Below are 22,914 nucleotides of genomic sequence, written 5' to 3' on the forward strand. Positions count from 1 at the left end.
TCAGCACTATTGACTTTTTTGTCTAGATGGTTTTTTGTTGTCAGGGATTGTCCTGTACAGTGTAGGATGTTCAGTCATATCTCCGACTTCTAACTGCTAAGTGACAGTAATACTCCTGTAGTTTCGATAACCAAAAATGTATGTAGGTATTGCCAAATGTTCCCTTGGGGGCAAAATTGTCCTTCATTGAGAACCTCTACTCTAGAGTTTTAGTTAACCTCACATTATATATTATTTCGTTCAACAAATATTTACTAGATGTTTACTATATGTAAGTCATTGTTCTTAGAAATGAGTTAGACATCTTAATTAAGTATACAATTTTGCCGTATTCATATAATGGGAATTACTATGCCAGCATTAAAAATGATGGTAAGAATAATATTTATAACGTGAAAATTTGTCCACAAAATGTTAAGTTAAAAAAGCAGACTAGAAATTATTATGTATACTGTGACACTGTTGAAGAAAATTCGTTTGGCAAGTGCATTTATGCGTGAAGTCTAGATGGATTAGGCATTAAACTGTTAATTATGATTCTTTGGATGCTCCTGTTTTCCTTTGAACATTCTAATGTGTTTTCTAAGATTTTTGCATTGAATATTTTATTTATAATCTGAAAAAGAAAACATCAGGCTTTTATTTTTAAAACTTATTTAAAAATGAAAATATCTACATATATAAGTGACCATGTTAGAAAGTGATTAGTGCCTCAGAATGGACATAATATGTCATTAGGCTTTTAGGCAGTTTGAGTTTATTTGTAGCTGGATAAATTAATTAGGATTAACTAGAGAAGATAAGGTTAATTGAGACTGTGAATGATATGCATAGAAGAGTGTATTTCAGGAAGAAGTTTTAATATAGGCAAAGGCACAGGTGTAGAAAAGTGCCAGATATTGTGATAATTTAGTTTTGGAATCAATTTCTCTCCAACTATGTATTTTATATTTATTTTTAAATTATTTTATCCTTTTTCTTCATAAAGGTTTGAAATTGAAATTGAACCCATTTTTGCAAGTTTGGCTTTATATGATGTCAAGGAAAAGAAAAAGGTAAGATTATATAATTTGACCATAGTCATTTGTCATAATCATTGGTTTCAGAAACCTGTTTGTTTTATAATATTTATTTTTTTTGAGAACTGTTAAACATAGATCTTTTTTAAAAGGAAATAGAAATTTAACTTATTAGGACTAGTTAAATATTTTCTTATAAATTACTGTAATTGAAAACAGGTTATTGTTTCACTGAAAGAGTTTTAAAAGCAAATAGCAGAAGCAACTTTAAGAAATAGAAAAGACAATACAAGAAAAGCACTTTTGGCAAGCAATACATAACAATAGGAATGACAGTGACAGTGAATTTTTATTGACATGATTTTCAAATTCTCACCAGCGCAAGCTCTGCTTCCCAGGTTCACGCCATTCTCCTGCCTCAGCCTCCCAAGTAGCTGGGACTACAGGCACCCGCCACTATGCCCTGCTAATTTTTTTGTATTTTTAGTAGAGACGGGATTTCACCATGTTAGCCAGGATGGTCTCGATCTCCTGACCTCGTGATCCTCCCATCTCGGCCTCCCAAAGTGCTGGGATTACAGGCGTGTCAGAAGGTTATTTTACAACATCTCTTAATTTAATATTCTAAGACTAATATGTAGTAGAAACTTGAAGTGCTGGCTGGGTGCTTGTGGCTCACATCTGTAATTGCAGCACTTTGGCAGGCCAAAGTGGGAGAACTGCTTGAGGCCAATTCTCCCGGTTCAAGACTGGCCTGGGCAACATAGTGAGACCCCCATTGCTACTAAAAACAATTTAAAATTAAAAAAAGAAAAAAGGAAACTTGAAGTGCCTTCAGTGACTTCTGCTGCCAACACAAGACATATTATGGTTTTCTTTAATGGAATTCTGCTCTGGCAACTTTTATTTGCTAACTCGAAACTGCTGGGATATTATTCATAAATTTTTTTAAAACTCAATTTGGAACCCATCACCTCAATGATAATTTCTTTGTACACTTCATTAGAAGTTACTTTTTTTTTTTTTGAGATTGAGTCTTGCTCTTTTGCCAGGCTGGAGTGTAGTGGCGCGATCTCGGCTCACTGCAGCCTCTACCTCCCAGGTTCAAGCGATTCCCCTGGCTCAGCCTCCCGAGTAGCTAGGACTATAGGCGCATGGCACCATGCCCGGCTAATTTTTTGTATTTTAGTAGAGATGGGGTTTCCCCATTTTGGCCAGGATGGTCTCAATCTCCTGACCTTGATCCCCCCGCCTCTAATTAAAATAATTTGGAATATGGTTGTGTAGAATATGCTTATTATGTTTTCCAAATAGCTTGTTTACTTTTTTTACTTTGATTTAGGTATGTAAAGATTGGTCTCAGTGAAATATAAACTTTACATTAGAGTATAATAGCCTACTGTCTGTAGATAAATAAGTAATTTTTTTGAGAATTATTTAACATGAATGTTTTTAAAAAGAAAATAGAAATTTAATTTATTAAGATTAAATGTTTTCTTATTATAATTACTGTAATTGAAAACAGGTTATTGTTTCATTGAAAGAGTTCTAAAAGTAAGTAGCAGAAGCAGCTTTCTTTTAAGAAATAGACACTGTAAAATGTACAGATTTTAAAGTTTCACATATTAATATTTTTTAGATTTCAGAAAACTTTTATTTTGACCTTAATTCTGAGCAGATGAAAGGATTGTTACGTCCACATGTACCACCTGCTGCCATTACCACCCTGGCAAGATCAGCAATTTTTTCTATCACTTATCCTTCCCAAGATGTTTTTCTTGTAATAAAGGTGAGAATGTTAAATATATTTGTTTATTTTGTAGTGTCTGTATACTTGTCTGTCAGTATTATAAACTTTTCAAGGGCAAAGATTTGACCTTTACTTATTTTTTTTCATCTTGATATTCTTTAACACAATATTGGACATACACAGTAGGTGCTACCTAATTTTTCTTGAACTCTTTATTAGAATTCTCCAGTGAAACAGAACTAATAGGAATATATATATATATATCTTATATCTGTTTTGATTATTGTAGTTTTTAAATACATTTTCATATCAGGAAGTATGAGACTTTCAGCTTTCTTCTTTTTTCCCTAAATTTGTTTTGATTATTCAGGGTCTCTTGAATTTCCCTATGAATTCTAGGATGAGTTTTTCTATTTCTGCAAAAAAAAAAAAAAAGATTGAGATTTTGATAAGGATTGCATTAAGCTTATAGATTGCTTTGGGTAGTTTTGACATCTTAATGATATCAAATCTTTTCAATCCATGAACACAGGTTTTCTTTTCATTTATTTGTGCCTAATTTAATTTCTCTCAGCAATGTTTTATAGTCTTCAGTGTATATAGATCCTTTACTTTCTTATTTGTAAGTATCTTACTCTTTTTGATGGTATTATAAGTGAAATTTTTTTTTTAATTTCCTTTTTCGATTCCTCATTGCTAGTATGTAGATTTTGTGTCCTGTAACTTTGTTGAATTCATTTATTAGTTCTAACAGTTTTTTTTGTGGCATCTTTAAAGTTTTCTACATAAAAGATCATAGCATTTGCGAGATAATTTTACTTCTTCCTTTCCAATTCAGATGCTTTACGTATTTTTCTTGTTTAGTTCTCAGGCTTGGGCTTCCATTACTATGCTTAATAGGTGAGGCTAAGGTGGGCATTCTTGTCTCGTTCATGATGTTAGAGGAAAAGCTTTCAGTCTTTAACCGTTGAGTATGATGTTAACTGTGGGCTTTTCATATATGGCCTTTATTATGGTAGTTTCTTTGCATTACTACTTTGTTGAGTGTTTCTGCCATGAAAGGGTACTGAATTTTGTCTAATGTTTGTTCTACAGCAATTGAGATGTCATATTTTTTTTCTGTCAGTCTGTTAATGTGTTATATTGATTTTCGTATATTGAACCATCCTTGAATTTCAGGCTTTTAAAAGCTTAATCTTAACTTTTTTTGCCTTTGACAGCTAGAAAAAGTCCTACAGCAAGGAGACATTGGAGAGTGTGCAGAACCATATATGATTTTCAAAGAAGCAGATGCCACCAAGGTAGAATGTTATGCTTCTCATTTCCCCCACATTATTACTATTGTAACTTGGGAGAATGCTATACAAAGCATACTAAAGAATTTTACTAGTACTATATTTTTTTCTGTTTGCCTGCTTCCTATCTTCCTTTCTTGTTTATTTAATTTGTCACCTAGCCTGTGTCATATGTTTCATATGCTGTGGTATTCTTTAAAAATCTCTTCTATCTCAAAACTAACTGACTCTTTAAATTGTTTTTTTCATGGAGAGAACTAAATTAATTCAGTTTAACTCCTGAATAATTAAAGGTTTTATTTATTTATAAAATAGTGATATTGATAGAACTTTCCCTAGGAAAATAGAAGTATTCTTGGCTTCCATCTGACTGCAGATTATTAAGGAATATACTAAAAATATAATAGTCTTTAAAAAAAGAAAATACAGCCTTTTTTACAGATGGCTCATTTCTAGATTTTTTTTTTCTTTTGCGACAGAGTCTTGCTCTGTCACCCAAGCTGGAGTCTGGTGGCAGGATCTTGGCCCACTGCAACCTCAGCTTCCTGGGTTCAAGTGATTATCCTGCCTCAGCCTCCCGAGTAGCTCGAATTACAGGCATGTGCCACCACACCCAGCTAATTTTTGTATTTTTAGTAGAGACGGGATTTTACCATGTTGGTCAGGCTGGTCTTGAACTCCTGAACTCAAGCGATCCACCTGCCTCAGCCTCCCAAAGTGCTGGGATTACAGATGTGAGCCACCATGCCCAGCCTAATTGCTAGAATGTGTATAAACTTATAAAAGCAAAAAAAAGTTGGATAGTTGATAACAAATTTCAGATACTATGGGTTAGCTACAAGAATACAAGTGATCTTTGGATCTTTGAACACAAGATTTAATACTGGAACTTCCGGGAGAAGTATGCTTGAGGAATACTGGGTAAGCAACCCAAATCCAGAAAATGTTTTGCTTTTCCCAAGATTCATAACAAGAACTGAGCTTTTTCTGTAGATCTGAGCACACGATATTTTTTTCTTGATCCTTGATTACCTGGCTGAACTAATGGTTAAAGTACAGTATTCTGGCTGTCCCCAGGTTGTCATTTTAAATTAAATTTGCTCTGTTACATAGTGCTCTTAAATATACTAGCAGCTTATTCCGCTCTTTACTTATATTTACATACACTGATAGAATTAAGTATACTTGAAGTATACTTAAAATAAGAACTGTTTTAAGGGTATAGTAGAGATAGTAATAAATAGTGCTATCATTTAGTTATTGTTTCATCTTTTTCTAGCCCTGAGTCCCAAGGTAGGACACTGTCATTAGTGTATATGTCAACATCCCATCTGCAAAGAGTATATGAGAGAGGTAGTATAGGTTTTCAGTCTTGAGTGTTGATTGGCTTTTTCAGGCCACCTCTTGATGTTTGTTTCATGAGTAGCCTAAAAGTTGAGCCAGCCTCAAGATGTCTTCCAGATATGCTTGTATTATTAAATATTTGGACCGTTAGTCTTTTTCCAGCGTTTAGTCTTCTTCTAATACTTTTTACTTTCCTTCTTTTGTTACAACTCTGAGCTTGTTTATCATTGGCCTATTTGTGCTTCCCCACTCTTAACTCATGGTTGTTATAAGTTAGGGACTATTTCAAATTTGCTCAGCTACTTCCATCTTTTATAGAGTAACAAAATTTAACAAATTATAACCTAGAATATTTTGTAGTTACCAGTTGCTGACTAGATCATGGTTATACTTCCTAAAACAATACTTGCAATACATAATACATGTTTGGTACTTGCTCTCTTCTCCCCAGAATAACATAATCACAAATAGAAATTTCAAAGACCTGCTGTGCACGTACATTTGTAGAATGTGTTGAGTTTGTTCACTGGTTAAGATATTGCACTAATACTTCATCTCTGTAAGGTACAGTTTTTTTTTCTCATCTCTGCTGAGAATTGAGACTTCTCATCCTTTTCCTTTATGTAGTATGAAATAGCTTTTAATTGATTTCTTTCAAGTATAATCATATAATGTATAAAGTTCTGTTTTGCAGAATAAAGAAAAACTGGAGAAACTGAAGAGTCAAGCAGATCAGTTTTGCCAAAGACTTGGGAAATATCGCATGCCTTTTGCTTGGACTGCAATCCATTTAATGAATATTGTTAGCAGTGCTGGGAGTTTGGAAAGAGATTCTACAGAAGTAGAAATCAGTACTGGAGGTAAGAGTGTTTCATACAAAACATTTCTAGATGCTTACTTTTTTCTTTTTTTTTTTTGAGATGGAGTCTCGCTCTGTGGCCTAGGCTGGAGTGCAGTGGCACAATCTTGGCTCACTGCAACCTTTGCTACCCGGGTTCAAGCAATTCTCCTGCCTCAGCCTCCTGAGTAGCTGAGATTGCAGATGTGTGCCACCACGCTTGGCTAATTTTTGTATTTTTAGTAGAGATGGGGTTTCACCGTTTTGGCCAGATTGGTCTCGAACTCCTGACCTCAAGTGATCCGCCTGCCTCGGCCTCCCAAAGTGCTGGGATTACAGATGTGAGTCACCATGCCCGGCCTCTTTTTTCTTTTTTTTTTTGATGGCAACTCATTCTTCTTCTTCTTTTTTATTTTTATTTTTTTTTAATTTTTTTTTTATTGTTTTTATTTTTATTTTTTTTAATTTATGAAGTATTTATTGATCATTCTTGGGTGTTTCTCGGAGAGGGGATATGGCAGGGTCATCGGATGATAGTGGAGAGAAGGTCAGGAGATAAACACATGAACAAAGGTCTCTGGCTTTCCTAGGCAGAGGTCCCCGCGGCCTTCTGCAGTGTTTGTGCCCCTGAGTACTTGAGATTAGGGAGTGGTGATGACTCTTAAAGAGCATGCTGCCTTCAAGCATCTGTTTAACAAAGCACATCTTGCACCGCCCTTAATCCATTTAACCCTGAGTTGACACAGGACATGTTTGAGAGAGCAAGGGGCTGGGGGAAAGGCCATAGATCAACAGCATCCCAAGGCAGAAGAATTTCTCCTAGTCAGAACAAAATGGAGTCTCCTATGCCCACCTCTTTCTACACAGACACAGCAACAATCTGATCTCTCCTTCCTTTCCCCACACATCCCCCCCATTCTTTTCAACAAAACCGCCATCGTCCTCATGGCCCGCTCCCGATGGTCGCTGTCTCTTCGGAGCTGTTGGATACACCTCCCAGACAGGGCGGCCGGGCAGAGGCGCTCCTCGCCTCCCAGACGGGGCCGCGCGGGCAGAGGCGCTCCTCACTTCCCAGACGGGGCCGCCCGGGCAGAGGCGCTCCTCACCTCCCAGACGGGGCCGCCCGGGCAGAGGCGCTCCTCGCTTCCCAGACGGGGCCGCCGGGGCAGAGGCGCTCCTCACTTCCTCCCAGACCGGGTGGCAGCCGGGCAGAGGCGCTCCTCACCTCCCAGACGGGGCGGCCGGGCAGAGGCGCTCCTCACCTCCCAGACGGGGCGGCCGAGCAGAGGCGCTCCTCACTTCCCAGAGGGGGCGGCCGGGCAGAGGCGCTCCTCACCTCCCAGACGGGGCGGCCTGGCAGAGATGCCCCTCACTTCCTCCCAGCCGGTGTGGCGGCCAGGCAGAGGCGCTCCTCACCTCCCAGACAGGGCGGCCGGGCAGAGGCGCCCCTCACTTCCCAGAGTGGGCGGCCGGGCAGAGGCGCTCCTCACTTCCCAGACTGGGCGGCCGGGCAGAGGCGCTCCTCACCTCCTAGACGGGGTGGCCAGGCAGAGGCGCTCCTCACTTCCCAGACGGTGTGGCGGCTGGGCAGAGGCGCTCCTCCCTTCCCAGATGGGGCAGCCAGGCAGAGGCGCTCCTCACTTCCTCCCAGACGGGGTGGCGGCCAGGCAGAGGCGCTCCTCACCTCCCAGACGGGGCGGCCGGGCAGAGGTGCTCCTCATCTCCCAGATGGGGCAGCCGGGCAGAGGTGCTCCTCACTTCCTCCCAGACGGGGTGGCGGCCAGGCAGAGGCACTCCTCACTCCCCAGACGGGGCGGCCGGGCGGAGGTGCTCCTCATCTCCCAGACGGGGCAGCCGGGCATAGGTGCTCCTCACTTCCTCCTAGACGGGGTGGCAGCCGGGCAGAGGCTGGGGTTTCACCGTTTTGGCCAGACTGGTCTCGAACTCCTGACCTCAAGTGATCCGCCTGCCTCGGCCTCCCAAAGTGCTGGGATTACAGATGTGAGTCACCATGCCCGGCCTCTTTTTTCTTATATAAGCTTGTTTCATTTGTAGACTCTGCAATGTAATATTGCATAAAAAGGATTTTGTTTTCTCTTTTTTTGCCTTTTTCTCATTTAACACCATTATTAGGATATAAATCACATACCATATAAGTCAGCAATTTAAATTGTACAATACAGCAGATCTTCAAATATCTCATTTTGTTTTTGATTTTTTATAATGTTGATGAGGAAGAGAATTGATTCCTGGCTGGAGCTACTGTCTGTGTAGAGTTTGCATGTTCTCCCCAAGTCTGTGTGGGGAGTTTTGGGTACTCATTTCCTGCCAAATCCCAAAGCTGTGCGCATGAGGTTAATTGGCATGTCTTAAGTGGTAGCAGCGTAAGGTAACGTGGATGTGTGTGTGTGAGTGCACCTGTGATGGAATAGCGTCCTGTCCAGGACAGGTGCCTGCCTGTCATGCGGGACCCCTATTGACTTTGGTATGTATAGCATCATATCAGAGAGTCTGAAGAAGAGATGGGGAGCCAGAGAATGAGACATAGGGTTTACTGAGGGAACTTACATGCAGAGTGGCGAGCTGGACTGAAAACCACAGCCACTTGAAAAAGCATGCAGTTTATGTAGCATTTTCACTTAGCATCCTCCCCCTAGTATCTTCCACCTGAAAACCCTCATTTAACCCAAAACAAAGGGCCTTGATTCCATGTATGGCCTAGATTTCACTGGGTGGGCTAGAAGTTCAGATGTCCTTATCCTCATAGATAAGGAATGAGTCTTCAAGTTTGGCCACTCCCAGGTTCCTTAGCTCGGAACTCCAGATACACATTCTTTTTAGACCATAGAGTCATTCTCAGGGTTTGCTTAAGTTACTGCTGTCAGGTGCATTTGCCATACACTGCCTTCTTTCCTGCGCTGCTGGAATAGGCTTCAGCCACTTGTGACCCTGAACTGGGATAATTTGGTAAATAATTATCCTACTTATTTTTATTAATTTTTCTTAAATGTATGTATAGTGCACATTTATTTGAATGTTTAATATTAGAAGTGTTTTGAATATTTAGAAGTTTGATGAAGTTTTTGTGACCAGAAATATGCTGTAGGGACTTAACTCTTGCTTATATGGATTAGCATATGGTAAAATTGATTTGTTGTACGACGTGTTGCTTAAAGTCACAGTTTTGAAGAACTGATCCATGGTGTTAAATGAGGACTTACTGTACAGTGTTTTCTTGGTATATTCACAGGGTTCTACAACCACTACTACAGAATACTTCTGTACCTATCTTGGAACACTTTTGTATCCATTAGCAATGGTCACTCCTCATTCCTCCAGAGTCTTCCAACCTGTCCCTAAACAACCTTTAATATATATTCTGTCTCTATAGATTTGTCTATGCCAGACATTTCATACAAATTGACTTGTATAATATGTAGTCTTTTGTGACTAGCTTCTTTCACTTACCATAATGTTTTTCAGGTTCATCCATGTCTTAGCATGTGTTGGTATTATTTCTTTTTATTGCCAAATGATAGTCTGTTGTATTGATGTACTATATTTATTTATCAGTTGATTCGGGTTGTTTTCTACTTTTCGTTCATTATGAATAATGTTTCATAGTGTTGAAACGTCATTTACAAGCTTTCGTGTGGACATTTTTTTTTTCTTAGATATGTAGATATATAGCTAGGAGTGAAATTGCTGGGTCATATGATAATTCTGTGCTTAATCTTTTGAAGGACTGTCACACTGTTTTCCAATTTGGCTGCACCTTCAAAAATTCCACTAGCGTTCCACTAGTGTATGAAGGTTCCAGTTTCAGCATATCTTTACCAATATAACATATTATCTGCTCTTTGATTATAGTCATTCTAGTGCAAGTGAAGTGGTACTCATTGTAGGTTGGATTTACCTTTTCTTAATAGCTAGCGATATTAAGCATCATTTTGTGTGTATTGGCTATTTGTGTATCTTTCTTGGAGTAATACGTATTTTTAACCTTTGCTCATTTTTTAATGGCTTTGATCTTTTTATTATTTATTAATAGTTGATGCCTATTTTTTAAATGGGGTTTTAACCTTCTTGGCATTGAATTGTAGTTCTTTATATGTTCAAGATGCAAATTCCTTGCCTAATATATGATAGCAAATATTTTCTCCTAGTCTGTGAGTTCACTTTTCTTGATGGTATTGTTCGTAGCACAGAAGTTTTAAATTTTGAGGAAGTTACATTTTTCTATTTTTTTCTTTTGTCACTGTGCTTTTGGTGTTTTATCTAAGAAACCATTATGTAGTATGAATCAAAATTTACTTGTATGTATTCTTGTAAGAGTTTTATAGTTTCAGCTGTTACATTTAGGTTTATAATAATCCATTTTGAGTTAATATTTGTATGTTGTGAGGTAGGAGTCCAATTTCATTCTTTTTATGTGGATATCCAGTTGTTGCAGCACTGTTTATTAAAAAGGCTATTCTTTTCCCATTGAATTTTCTTAGATCCCTTATTGAAAGTCAATTGACCATTCATGTGGGATTTATTTCTGGACTCTCAATCCCATTCCACTGATCTGTATGCCAGTGCTTTACTGCAGGGGTTCCTAACCCCCAGGTGGCGGACAGGTACCTGTCTGTGGCCTGTTAGGATCCGGGCCATAGAGCAGTAGGTGAGCAGCAGCTGAGCTAGCATTATTGCCTGAGCTTTGCCTCCTCTCAGATCAGTAGTGGCGTTAGATTCTGGTAGGAGCATGAACCCTATTGTGAGCTGCACATGCAAGGGATCTAGGTTACGTGCACCTTATGGGACTCTAATGATAAATGTAATGCGCTTGAATCATCCTGAAATGATCCCCCCAACCCCATCTGTGGAAAAACTTTCTTCCATGAAACCAGTCCTTGGTGCCAGAAAGGTTGGGGACCGCTGCTATACTATATTACTTTACCTTTGAAGTAAGTTTTGAAATTGAGAAGAGTGGGTCTTCCAACTTTTATCCTGTTTCAAGATTTGTTTTGGCAATTTTGGGTTTCTTTTATTTCCATATAAATTTAGGACCAGCTGTCAGTTTGTGCACAAAGGCATCTGGGATTTTGATAGGGCTGACATTGAATCTCTAAGTCAATTTATAGATTGTTGCCATTTTAACAATTTTAAATCTTTGAATCTATGAACATGAATTTTTTTTCATTTATTTAAATCTTTTTCATTTTTTTCAGTGTTGTGTCATTTTCAGTATATAAGTCCTTCTCTTGTTAAATTTATACACTAGTATTTTATCGTTTCTTGATAATATTTTAAATGGAATTGTTTTCTTAATTCTGTCTTTAGAATGTCCATTTCTAGTGTATAGAAATAAAATTGACTTTTGTATATTGATCTTATACTCTGAAACCTTTTTGAATTTGTTTACTAAATTCGAATTGTTATTGTTCGTTTTTTTCCCCAGATTTTTTTAGGATTTTCTGTATACAAAATCGTGTCATCTGCAAATAAAAAGTAGTTCACTTTTCTTTTTCAGTCTGTGTGTCTTTTATTTCTTTTTCTTTTCTGTCTTTATTAGAACCTCTTCTGCAATGTTTTAGAAACGACAAGAGTGTATATCCTTGTCTTATTCTTGACTTCAGGGAAAATGCATTCAGTCTTTCACCATCAAGTATGATATTTGCTGTTGGCTTTTCATAGATGTATTTTGGTAGATTGAGGAAGTTCTCTTCTATCCCTAATTTTTAAAAGTGTTTTTTATCATGAAAGTCTGTTAGATTTTGTAAAATACTTTTTCTGCCCCTATTAAAATGATTTGTCCTGTATCCTTTTAATGTGGTGTTGCATCGAATGATGTGATTTTTGGATATTAAATTAACCTTAAATTCCTGGGAAAAGTCTTGCTTGGTCATGGCATGTAATCTTTTTTATGTGTTGTTGGAGTCTGTTTGCTAGTATTTTGTTTAGGATTTTTGCATTTATATTCATAAGGTATATTAGTCTGTAGTTTTACTTTCTTTTGATGACTCTGTCTGGTTTTGGTATCAGGGTAATACTGGCCTCATAGAATGAGTTGTGAAGTGTTCCATTTTTTTGGAAGGGTTTTTGAAGGATTGGTATTAATTCTTTGAAAGTTTGGAAGAATTCACCAGTGAACCTGGCCTTTTCTTTGTGGTAAGTTTTTTCATTACTAACTCGATCTCTTTACTTGTTTTAGGTCTATTCACATTTTCTTTCATCTTGAGTCAGTTTTAATATAAATACTTTGTATCTTTCTATAAATTTGTCCATTTCATCAAAGTTATCTGGTTCGTATCTAATCTAAAGGTGTTGGCCTACAGTTGTTCATAGTATTGCTGTATATTCCTTTATTCCTTTTACTCTGTAAAGTCTGTAAATGATATCTCTTCTTTCATTCCTGATTTTAGTAATTTGAGTCTTCTTTTTTTTTTTTTGGTTCATCATTTTAGCTAAAGATTTGTCAGGTTTATCTTTTCGAAGAAACAGTTTTTGGTTTAATTGATTTTTCTGTATGGTTTTTATAGTTTCTATTTTCCTTATTTCCACTCTGCAGTTGCCTCTGTAGCCTTCTGCTGGTTTCGGATTTCGTTTCTCTTCTTTTGTAGTTTGTAGTTTGTTGAAGTCTGAGGTTATATTACTGATTTGAGATAGTTCTTTTTAAAATAGACATTAATAGCTGTAAATCCTCCCCCAAGCACTGCTTTAGCAATGCTTAGGTATGTTGTTTTTGCATTTTCATACATCTTAAATACTTTCTAATTTATATTATTCCTTCTTTTTCCATTAGCTATTTTTGAAATGGGCTATTATACTTACAGACATTTGTGAATTCCCCAAATTTTCTTCTGTTATTGATTTATAGTTTAATTCTTCTGTTGTTGGAGAACATATTTTATATGATCGTAATCTCTTTGAATGTATTGTATCTTGTTTTATGGCTTAGTATATAGACTGTTTTAGAGAATATTTTCTAAGTGCTTGACAAGAATGTATATTCTGCTCTTGCTTAGTGTACTGTAGTATAGTGTAAATGTCCATTAGGTCTAGTTTGTTTATAGTTTTGTGCAAGTATTCTATTTCCTTATTAATCTTCAGTCTAGTTCTGTTGGTTTTAAATAATAGGATTATCTTGCAAGTACTTTGAATACAAATTATCTTACAATTTTCTTTCAAACTAAAGAGCTAAGACTGAGGGAAGATTAACGATGACTAAAATTTTCCTGTGGTAAACATTTTGTAGTAAATGCATACTTCCTCTATAGCTGCTCTTTGTGGCTCATGATTGGTCATGCCCATAGATCTTTGCATGTTAGAAACTTATTTTTACACCTGTGATGTTGTAAAAAGACAACCAGAAGATTTAGGTACTTTGTTACTAATCTCTCCAAAAGCAAAATTCTCCTATTATACTTGATATGCTGAGTGGGTAATTTTCAATTTAGTAGATTCTTCTTGTGTTTGGAAAGCTACTTCAAAACAAAATTTAACTTTTATGAAAATGAATTTTTTTTTTAATTCTTTTGTAGAACGAAAAGGGTCTTGGTCAGAGAGGAGGAATTCTAGTATTGTCGGCAGACGATCACTTGAAAGGACAACAAGTGGAGATGATGCTTGTAACTTGACGAGCTTTCGACCAGCTACTCTCACAGTGACAAATTTTTTTAAGCAGGTATTGTTCTGTCATGTAGGAATTTTGGGGAGATGTTTGTGCATAAATTTTTTTAGTTTCAGAAAGGTAGTAATTGTACTATACATGTATGGGAGGGTGATTCCAAGAAACTTAAAAACTTTAAGAATAAAAATAATAAAAACAACTATAAGAATGAGAAACGATTTATATTGTTCCTATTATTTTAGCATTATATTTATTTAAATGTTGAAATGTTGACCATGACTAATAATGCATCAAAACCCATCTTTCATACCTGTATCCTGTTCTTTTTTTTGTTTCTTGAGACAGAGTCTCGCTCTGTTGCCCAGGCTGGAGTGCGGTGGCACAATCTCGGCTCACTGCAACCTCCGCCTCCCGGGTTCAAGCAGTTCTCCCTACCTCAGCCTCCTGAGTAGCTGAGATTACAGGCGCCCACCATGCCCGGCTAATTTTTGTATTTTTTAGTAGAGACAGGATGCTAAATATTGGCCAGGCTGGTCTCGAACTCCTGACCTCATGATCCACCCTCCTCGGCTTCCCAAAGTGCAGGGATTGCAGGAGTCAGCCACCATGTCCAGCCTGTGTCCTTTTTCCAAATTGTTAATAGTGTAACTTTTCTTAAACATTGGTTGTTTATGAATTTTCTTTGTGAGAATGAGTATGTGGCCTACATGTCTTCCCCACACAAGTATTTCTGGCCTAAACTACCATATTCATAATATGTGAAATAGGACTTTCAGGCCCTAGGAGTGCATTTTGTGCTAAAGTGAGGTCAGTGTTATTTTTAGAGGTGAATGTGTGGATCCAAGACGTTCTCTATCAAAGATATTTTGCTCTTTGCAAACCTGTTCCCTTCACTTTTAACCATGAGTCAACTGTATTTTTCCAATGCCAGTCATGATTCTTAATGATAATGAAAATCAGCTTAGTAGATGACACCCAGGTTAAAAAAGAAAAGAAAACATGAGTAGAATAGAAAAAATAGTGCATTGCATGTAGTAAGGTTAAATATTGCTTCAGGGAGTCGTTCCCCGCCGCCCCCATATGAGTGTACACATGTGTACATGTATATACTAGATTTTGATGTAAAATGGATTCTATATCATGAATCAAGATGAGAAAATGTTGAAAGCTTTGTTGTGACTAGGTGACTAGAACCATATAAGAATGGGGAGAAAATTTGTATTAGCATAACAAACTGGAGTAGTACATGTTTTGGAGTGGATTAAGGGAAAATGCTAATCATTCCTTCAAAATTCCTTTTTCTGAGATGTTATTCTGAGTAAGAAGAGGAAATCCTGGCTTACTGATATCTCATAACTTGAGAGGGCAAGAATTGAGGGTAGACCTCAATTGAATGGACCTTGAATAGACAGATAGCAATCTACTTGAAGTCTCCTTCACTGTTACATATCAGTAGTATTCATAGGCAGCTGCTCTGAGAAACTCATAGGAAAAAAAGCCAGTGATAAATGTCTCAAATGGTATTGGTCTTTTTATTATGGACAGTGGTAATAGAGAGTCTAGAGAAGACTACACTTGCATAAAGTGATAGACCAGATATAGCTAGGAAATGGGGTAGCAGATTTGCTACAGTGACACAACCTTGCAGGTATGTTACTTCCCCCTCTTTCTGCTTCTTCAGCTGCTACACCACTTCTGCTGGTATTTCCACAGCTTTCTTTTCATTTCTTCGGCCTGCTATTTATCAATAAATTGGTATTATAAGCATAAATCAATAAGCCATCCACCCCCTATCTACTTATCCAACCAGTATTTTTTGAGCATTCATCATCATGTTCTGGACACTGTTTTGAATACTGTTACTGTAACTGGGAAGTAGCACAAAATGATTATGAAAACTTAAAAATAAATGATTGCTGGAAACATGGAGCAGTGGAAAATGTTTACAGTACAGAAACTGTTTAATATGGTTCTGTATTAAAAATTTTTAACCATGAGCATATATTATTTTTGTAACTATTTTTAAGTAGCTAGAAAATTATGCATCAGGCAAATGCAAATTAAGTTAAAAAAAGAGATTACCACTTTAATTAAGTAGAATTCAAGGCACAGATTTTTCCCTAAATGAGACACAGAAGACAGTTTTTTCTTTTTCAGTTTATGAGAGATTACTGTCTACAGTAGGGATATAGTAATCGTTAGTGTTTATGTACAGATTTAAAATGTGTTGGCCAGGCATGTTGGCCCATGCCTATAATCCCAACCTTTTAGGAGGCCAAGGCTGGAGGGTCGCTTGAGCCTAGGAGTTCAAGACCAGCCTGGGCAACATGGTGAGACCTCGTTTCTGTTTTTTTTTGAGTCTCGCTCTCTCGCCCAGGCTGGAGTGCAGTGGCGCAATCTCGGCTCAATGCAAGCTCCGCCTCCCGGGTTCATGCCATTCTCCTGTCTCAGCCTCCCGAGTAGCTGGGACTACAGGTGCCTGCCACCATGCCCGGCTAATTTTTTGTATTTTTAGTAGAGATGGGGTTTCATTGTGTTGGCCAAAATGGTCTTGATCTCCTGACCTCATGGTCCGCCCATCTCAGCCTCCCAAAGTGCTGGGATTACAGGCGTGAGCCGCCGCACCCGGCCGACCTTGTTTCTATAAAAATAAAAAATATTAGCTGGGCATGTTGGTGTATACCTGTAGTCCCAGCTACTTAGAAGGCTGAGATGGGAGAATTGCTTGAGCCCAGGAGGTTGAGGCTGCAGTGAGCAATTATAATGCCACTGTATTCCAGCCTGGGTGACAAAGTGAGGCCTTGTCTCAAAATAAATAAATAAATAAAATGTGTGAAGTCAAAATTATTAGAAATACATAGATATTTAAAAACAAAATCAAACCCACACAATAGTTTTGAAGACATTTGTTCTATTTGTTGACAGATATATAAGTTATCTATTTTTTTCAGTGGTACAGGACAGTAAGCAACCAATGTAGAGGAAAAGGTATCAGCTAGACTGCTCCAGTGAACTAGGCTCATTCACAAGTTTGGAGGTTGGCTGAGATCAGCTAATATAGGCTGACTTCTACTGGGAAGACAGAAATGACTCAGCTCTGTGACATGTCTCTCAAATTCTACTCTCATCTTCTAGCAGGCTAGCTTGGTCATGTTCTCACAGCTCTGACAAAAGTTCAAGAGAGAGAGCAAACTAAATTGTGCAAATGTTTTTCAGCCTCTTTTTGCATCATGTTTGCTTATTGGCAAAGCAAGGCATGTGGCCAAGCCTAGGGAGGGAATTGTGCCTCGCTCACCAAAAAGGCATGGAAACAGGGAGTAAAGAATGGAGACCAATAAGTACCGAAAGAGAAAATGTAATTTAATGGGTGAAATAGAAATAATGAAGACTAGAGATAATCTGAATATATTATGAATAAGGACCATTTAAAAATTAATTTCATGTGTTGGCAACTTCGTCTCAAAAAATTTATATCATTTCTGTATGCACAAGAAAAGAGTATACTTTTTCAACAACTGATGGAACATTTACAATAATTAGTTATATTGGGTCCCTGAAGAAACCTCGTAAAGTCAAATTTTCTAACCATAACTCAATAAAACTAAAAGCTTTGTAAGGTATTAATAAAAAACTGTAACCACTTAGAAATTAAGAATTATTTTTTCTAAATAGTGAGATAAAAGAAGATCAATTCTATATCCTTGTTTAGAATATAATGATGAAGAACAAATGGGTTGTGGCTCAAGGTGAGTTGACAGTAATAAAGTAGCCTCAAATATATTCATTACCAAATAACATAAAAGAACAATATGTGAAATATGCATAAAACAATAAAATGTCAAAGCAGGAAGATTGGATTGATAAAATCTAAAGACTGACTCTTCAATAAAAGAAAAACCCTAGCTATTTTAATTGTAAGAAGAAAATATTAACATTAAAGTGAACATTTGTGTTAATCGGCTATGGGTAATTTGTTTTGTTTTTTTCAAGGTCTCTTTTCATATTGGTTGAAGTCCTTTTGGAGTTTTCTTTCTGGCCTTAGTATCAGGATAGTTGTGATTTTCCTTAACAGTAGTTTCTTCCTCCTCCTATTCCTCCTCCTCCTCCCTCCCTCATCTAAATCCTTCCTCCCTCTTCTTCCTCTCTCTTCCTCCTTTCTTCCTTCTTCTCCTCCTCACCTTAGCCAGTGCTGCAGATTTTGCATTGGAGAAATTTGTGATATAAAGTTGAAAACACAAATATGAACCAAAGAGTAATAAATTTATGAGACTCAAGTATTTTTATATTAGTTTGCTTTTTGATTCTGTTTTATGTATGTATTCTTATTTTTCTCTTCTCCTTTTCATCTATCTCTAACTTGTATTGGTTTTCTTTCCTTTTTTTTTTTTTTTTTTGAGACAGAGTCTCGCTCTGTCGTCCGGGCTGGAGTGCAGTGGCGCGAACTCAGCTCACTGCAAGCTCTGCCTCCTGAGTTCACACCATTCTCCTGCCTCAGCCACCCGAGTAGCTGGGACTACAGGCACCTGCCATCACACCCGGCTAATTTTTTTTGTGTTTTTTAGTAGAGACAGGGTTTCACTGTGTTGGCCAGGATGGTCTCGATCTCCTGACCTCATGGTCCGCCCACCTCGGCCTCCCAAAGTGCTGGGATTACAGGCGTGAGCCACTGCGCCCGGCCAGTAACTTGTATTGGTTTTCTATATTTGAGAGTATTTTGTAATACTTTATAGGCATAGATAATGGACTATAAATAAGAAAAAAGATAGACAGTGGTATTATTAAATCTTAGTAAAATTTGAAAGCATAAAAAAGGAAATAAACTGGTATGATATACTTATAATCATAATTATTTTAATTTAATTTTATTTTTTATTCTAACTACATTGTAGGCATAAGGGCATGCTTACTAACAAACTATAAATTTATTTTTCTATACACACACATATATATTTTTATTATTTATTTATTTATTTATTTTTGAGATGGAGTCTTGCTCCGTCACCCCAGCTAGAGTGCAGTGATGTGATCTTGGCTCACTGCAACCTCCATCTCCCGTGATTCTCCTGCCTCAGCCTCCCATGTAGCTGGGACTGCAGACACGTGCCACCATGCCTAGCTAATTTTTTTTGTATTTTTAGTAGCAACGGGGTTTCACCATGTTGGCCAGGCTGGTTTCAAACTCTTGACCTCAGATGATCCGCCCTCCTCAGCCTCCCAAAGTGCTAGGATTACACTGTGCCCGGCTATATTTGTTTTATCAAATACTTTTTCCTCTATTATTGAAATCAGGAAGGAGACCGCTTAAGTGATGAAGATCTCTACAAATTCCTTGCTGATATGAGAAGGCCATCTTCTGTCTTACGGCGACTAAGACCTATTACAGGTATTTAAAAATTTTGAGTAGAAATGATTGCAACTATTATTTTCACTAATATGTTGTATTGCTTATAATTATGTATTCTTTTTTTTAATTTATCTGGCCCAGACATTTTTCTATGCCCAGTGCCTCTCAGTCTTCTTCACTTTATTAACTATCATGTGATCTGACAGTTTGGATGCAGGATTCAGCATATTTGGTACTTTGAGTGCAGTAGTCCCCACTTACCTATTGTTTATCTTTCCTTAGTTTCAGTTACCTGTAGTCAATCGCGATGTGAAAATATTAAGATATTTGGAGAGAGGGAGAGAGAGAAAGAGACCACATTCGTGTAGCATTTATTATAGTATATTGTTATAATTGCTCTGTTTTATTATGAGTTAGGGTTATTAATCTCTTACTTTGCCTAATTTATAAATGTAACTTTATTGTAGGCATGTATGTATAGGGAAAAACAGTATCTATAAGGTTGGGTACTATATGCAGTTTCAGGCATCCACTAGGGGTTGGGTCTTAAAATATGTCCCCAGCAGGGGATGGGGGGAATTACTGTACTAAAATGAGTATGATGACTAATATCATGGCTTAAAATTATTTTCTAGAATGGTAATAGAATGGTAAATATTAAAAAATAGATTCGTATTACGGTTGGAGCAAACCATTCCAGAGTAAAAATGTCTTAAATTTTGCTAAGTCAAAACTAAGTCATTTAACCTTTGAAATGACCTAGCTTGTTCCTATGCCAGATCCCTCTGGTTTTTTTTTTTTCTATTTTTGCTTCTTCCTTCCTTCATTCCCATTCATTTATTTAATAAGCATTTATTATTTTACATTTATGTCTGGATCAGTAATTTTTAAGTTTGAGACTTTGCAAAATAAAATGATTTAGAGGCGTGAGATGATAACAATATAAATTTGGTTTCTGTAATATTCTTCCCAGACTTCTTGCAAAAATAGGATCCAAGTCCTTTAAAAAACATGTTTAACATGGAGTTTTTTATTATCTTTACATTGTTTTTTAATATATAATTTGCAGCTCAGCTCAAGATAGACATTTCTCCCGCACCCGAAAATCCCCATTATTGCCTAACTCCGGAGCTGCTTCAAGTGAAGCTTTACCCTGACAGTAGAGTTAGACCTACCAGAGAAATCTTAGAGTTTCCCGCAAGGGATGTTTATGTTCCAAACACTACTTACAGGTAAGAGATTTTAATTTGGATAATTCTAATAGAAGATACTGTATATTCTAAAATATTAAAGTATAACTAGAATAAAACTCTCCAAAAATCTTAAGTAGTTTTGTTACTTAACTCTATCTCTTACCGCACAATTTTACTAATAGTTTTCACGTATTAAGGCTTTGTGTGTGTCAGGTATAATGTTAATTACCTTACATGCTTTATCTTTTTTAGTCTTATTTAATCCGGGATTTTGCCTTTATTTTAGAGGTGAGTAAACCGAGGGTTAGAGAGGTTAAACATTTTGCCGAGCATCGCGCCTTAGTGTGATGGTGATGGGATTTGATTCCTGGGCTCTTAGGTTAAAACATTTGAACTCCTAATTACTATGTTTTCTCAAATGTTTTTAGTAGCAGAATCTAGCATTACACAAGAATCAAATTTATGTGCCTGCATTATGTTCTAATCAACAATATTTGTTGAGTATATCCTATCTAGAGAATACTTGACATGAAGTTGTCAGATATAACTTTTCAGACTGAACATTACATAACTCTGGGGGTGCCATTTGCATGTACTCCTTATGAATGATATACCCTTTATTTGTGAATGCTAAGACCAGAACTTGACATGTCTGTTGGGATATTCAGCAGGGCAGCTCAGGTATAAGATTCTAAAACAGAATTTTGGATTTCATCCTAGACTTCCCCATCCTAGTATATTTTTACCACCATTTATCAAGTTCCTGAGGACAAAATTTTTGGAATTATTATGATTTCTTTCCTTTCCTTACCCCTCACATTTATTCAGCCAACAAGTTACATAGGCTCTACTTTCAAAATCTATCCTGATCTGTACTTCTTACTACTTCCACCTTTTAAAAATTCTAGTCTGTCACCATGTAGATCAGCGCTGTGAAACAGAAATATAATGGGAACCACATTTGCAATTTAAAATTTTATAATTGCTACATTAAAAAAAAGAAACAGGTAAAGTTAATTTTAATCATATATGTCATCGAAACCAGTGTATCTAAAGTATTATCATTTCAACATGTAATAAATGTTAAGAATTATTCAGATATTTTACTTCTTTTCTCTTCTGCTAACTTCAAAATCTGGCGTGTATTTTATAGTTAAAGCACATTTCAATTCAGATGAGCCACATTTCAAGTGCTTAATAACCACATGGGGCTAAAGGCTACCATATTAGACAGCCTCTGATCTTGAATTTTGCTATCCTTACTAATTTGGCTATCTTATTTCTACTCCTGTCTCAGTCACTTCTCAACATTGCAGCCAGATAATTCTTTGAAAATTGTAAATCAAATCATTCATTCCTGTGTCTGAAATTCTCCAGTGCTTCTATTACAGGCAGAAAAAGAATGAATTTTTTCTAATAGTCTATAAGACACTGCATGAGTTGGCTCCTTTTCTATGTGTTAGCACTAAAACTCTCTGTAAAACCTCTTATAGTACAGTGAAATACATCAATAATCAATTATTTCCTCCCTTGCAGAGGAAGTTTTATAGGCTTTTTAGGCTTACTGTACAATTGTCATCTTAGAGCCTATTTACCATTATCCTGGAAATTTTCTTTGCATTTTTTTTTTTTTTTGCAATAGAGTCCTTATTTTTCATATATTTTCCTTAGTTGACTCATTTCACTGAAAGCCTTTCGTATCTTTCTTAAATAGGATGTGTGGGAGGTAAATTTTCTTTTATGTCTGACAGTATCTTTACCTTTACTCTCAAATTAATAGTTTTGCCAGGTATAAAATTCTAAATTCTATATCATTTTCTATCATAATTTTGAAAATACGACTACTGTCTTCTGGCTTTAAGCAGTACCCTTGAGTAGTCGAATTTATACTGATTGCTAATCTTTTGCATCTTATTTTTCCCTAAGACTTTTTGAATTATTTTCTTTATCACTGGTGTTCTGAAATTTCGTGTTGACATATTGATATGATGACATTGATTTAGTGCTTTATAGAACATAATTTCATTTAAATTAGTTTATTCGGTCTCATAGAAATCTTATACATTATATAATTCTGGCAGTATTATTATCTCCACTTCTCCACTGACAGAAGGCTGAATTAAGAGACTTGTTTGGACTTGAACCCAAGCCTTCTTACTTCATTTTCTGTGTTCTTCATCTTTTGAATGGTAGGACATCCAGCATTCATAATTATATATAATTTGAATAAAAATAAAATTTCTCATTGGTAGAGAATTGTTTGCTATATTTTTATTAAAACAGAACACCTTTATCTTACATTAGCCTCAAAATCACCATTATTTATATTTGTTTAATTTTTTTTAATGTCTTACAGTTGATGTAAGTGAAACACTTGATATAAATGGATTCTAGGGTATCTTGTCTGTGAATTAATGGAAAATAGGGCCAATATAGATAATCTAGACATGTTATAGAACTTGAATGGGAATTGAGTAGTGCGTTCATACCAAGTGAGAAGATACTGTGCCAAATAA

At 36.7% G+C, this 22,914-nt stretch overlaps 1 protein-coding gene across 11 annotated transcripts in view; it reads left to right on the top strand.

The window, feature by feature from the left end:
- Positions 1-22,914, top strand: part of DOCK7 (dedicator of cytokinesis 7) — a 240,872-nt gene that overhangs the window by 52,290 nt on the left and 165,668 nt on the right. For all 11 annotated transcript variants that reach the window (XM_054484551.2, XM_054484560.2, XM_063654806.1 and 8 more), the window contains 7 exons: positions 989-1,055; positions 2,659-2,808; positions 3,990-4,070; positions 6,103-6,268; positions 13,773-13,915; positions 19,151-19,244; positions 20,275-20,437. In XM_054484551.2, the coding sequence (XP_054340526.1) occupies positions 989-1,055; positions 2,659-2,808; positions 3,990-4,070; positions 6,103-6,268; positions 13,773-13,915; positions 19,151-19,244; positions 20,275-20,437 (864 nt within the window). The remainder of the gene's footprint in view (positions 1-988; positions 1,056-2,658; positions 2,809-3,989; positions 4,071-6,102; positions 6,269-13,772; positions 13,916-19,150; positions 19,245-20,274; positions 20,438-22,914) is intronic.

This window comes from Pongo pygmaeus, chromosome 1, assembly GCF_028885625.2.
Source record: "Pongo pygmaeus isolate AG05252 chromosome 1, NHGRI_mPonPyg2-v2.0_pri, whole genome shotgun sequence".
Classification (NCBI taxonomy): Eukaryota; Metazoa; Chordata; class Mammalia; order Primates; family Hominidae; genus Pongo; species Pongo pygmaeus.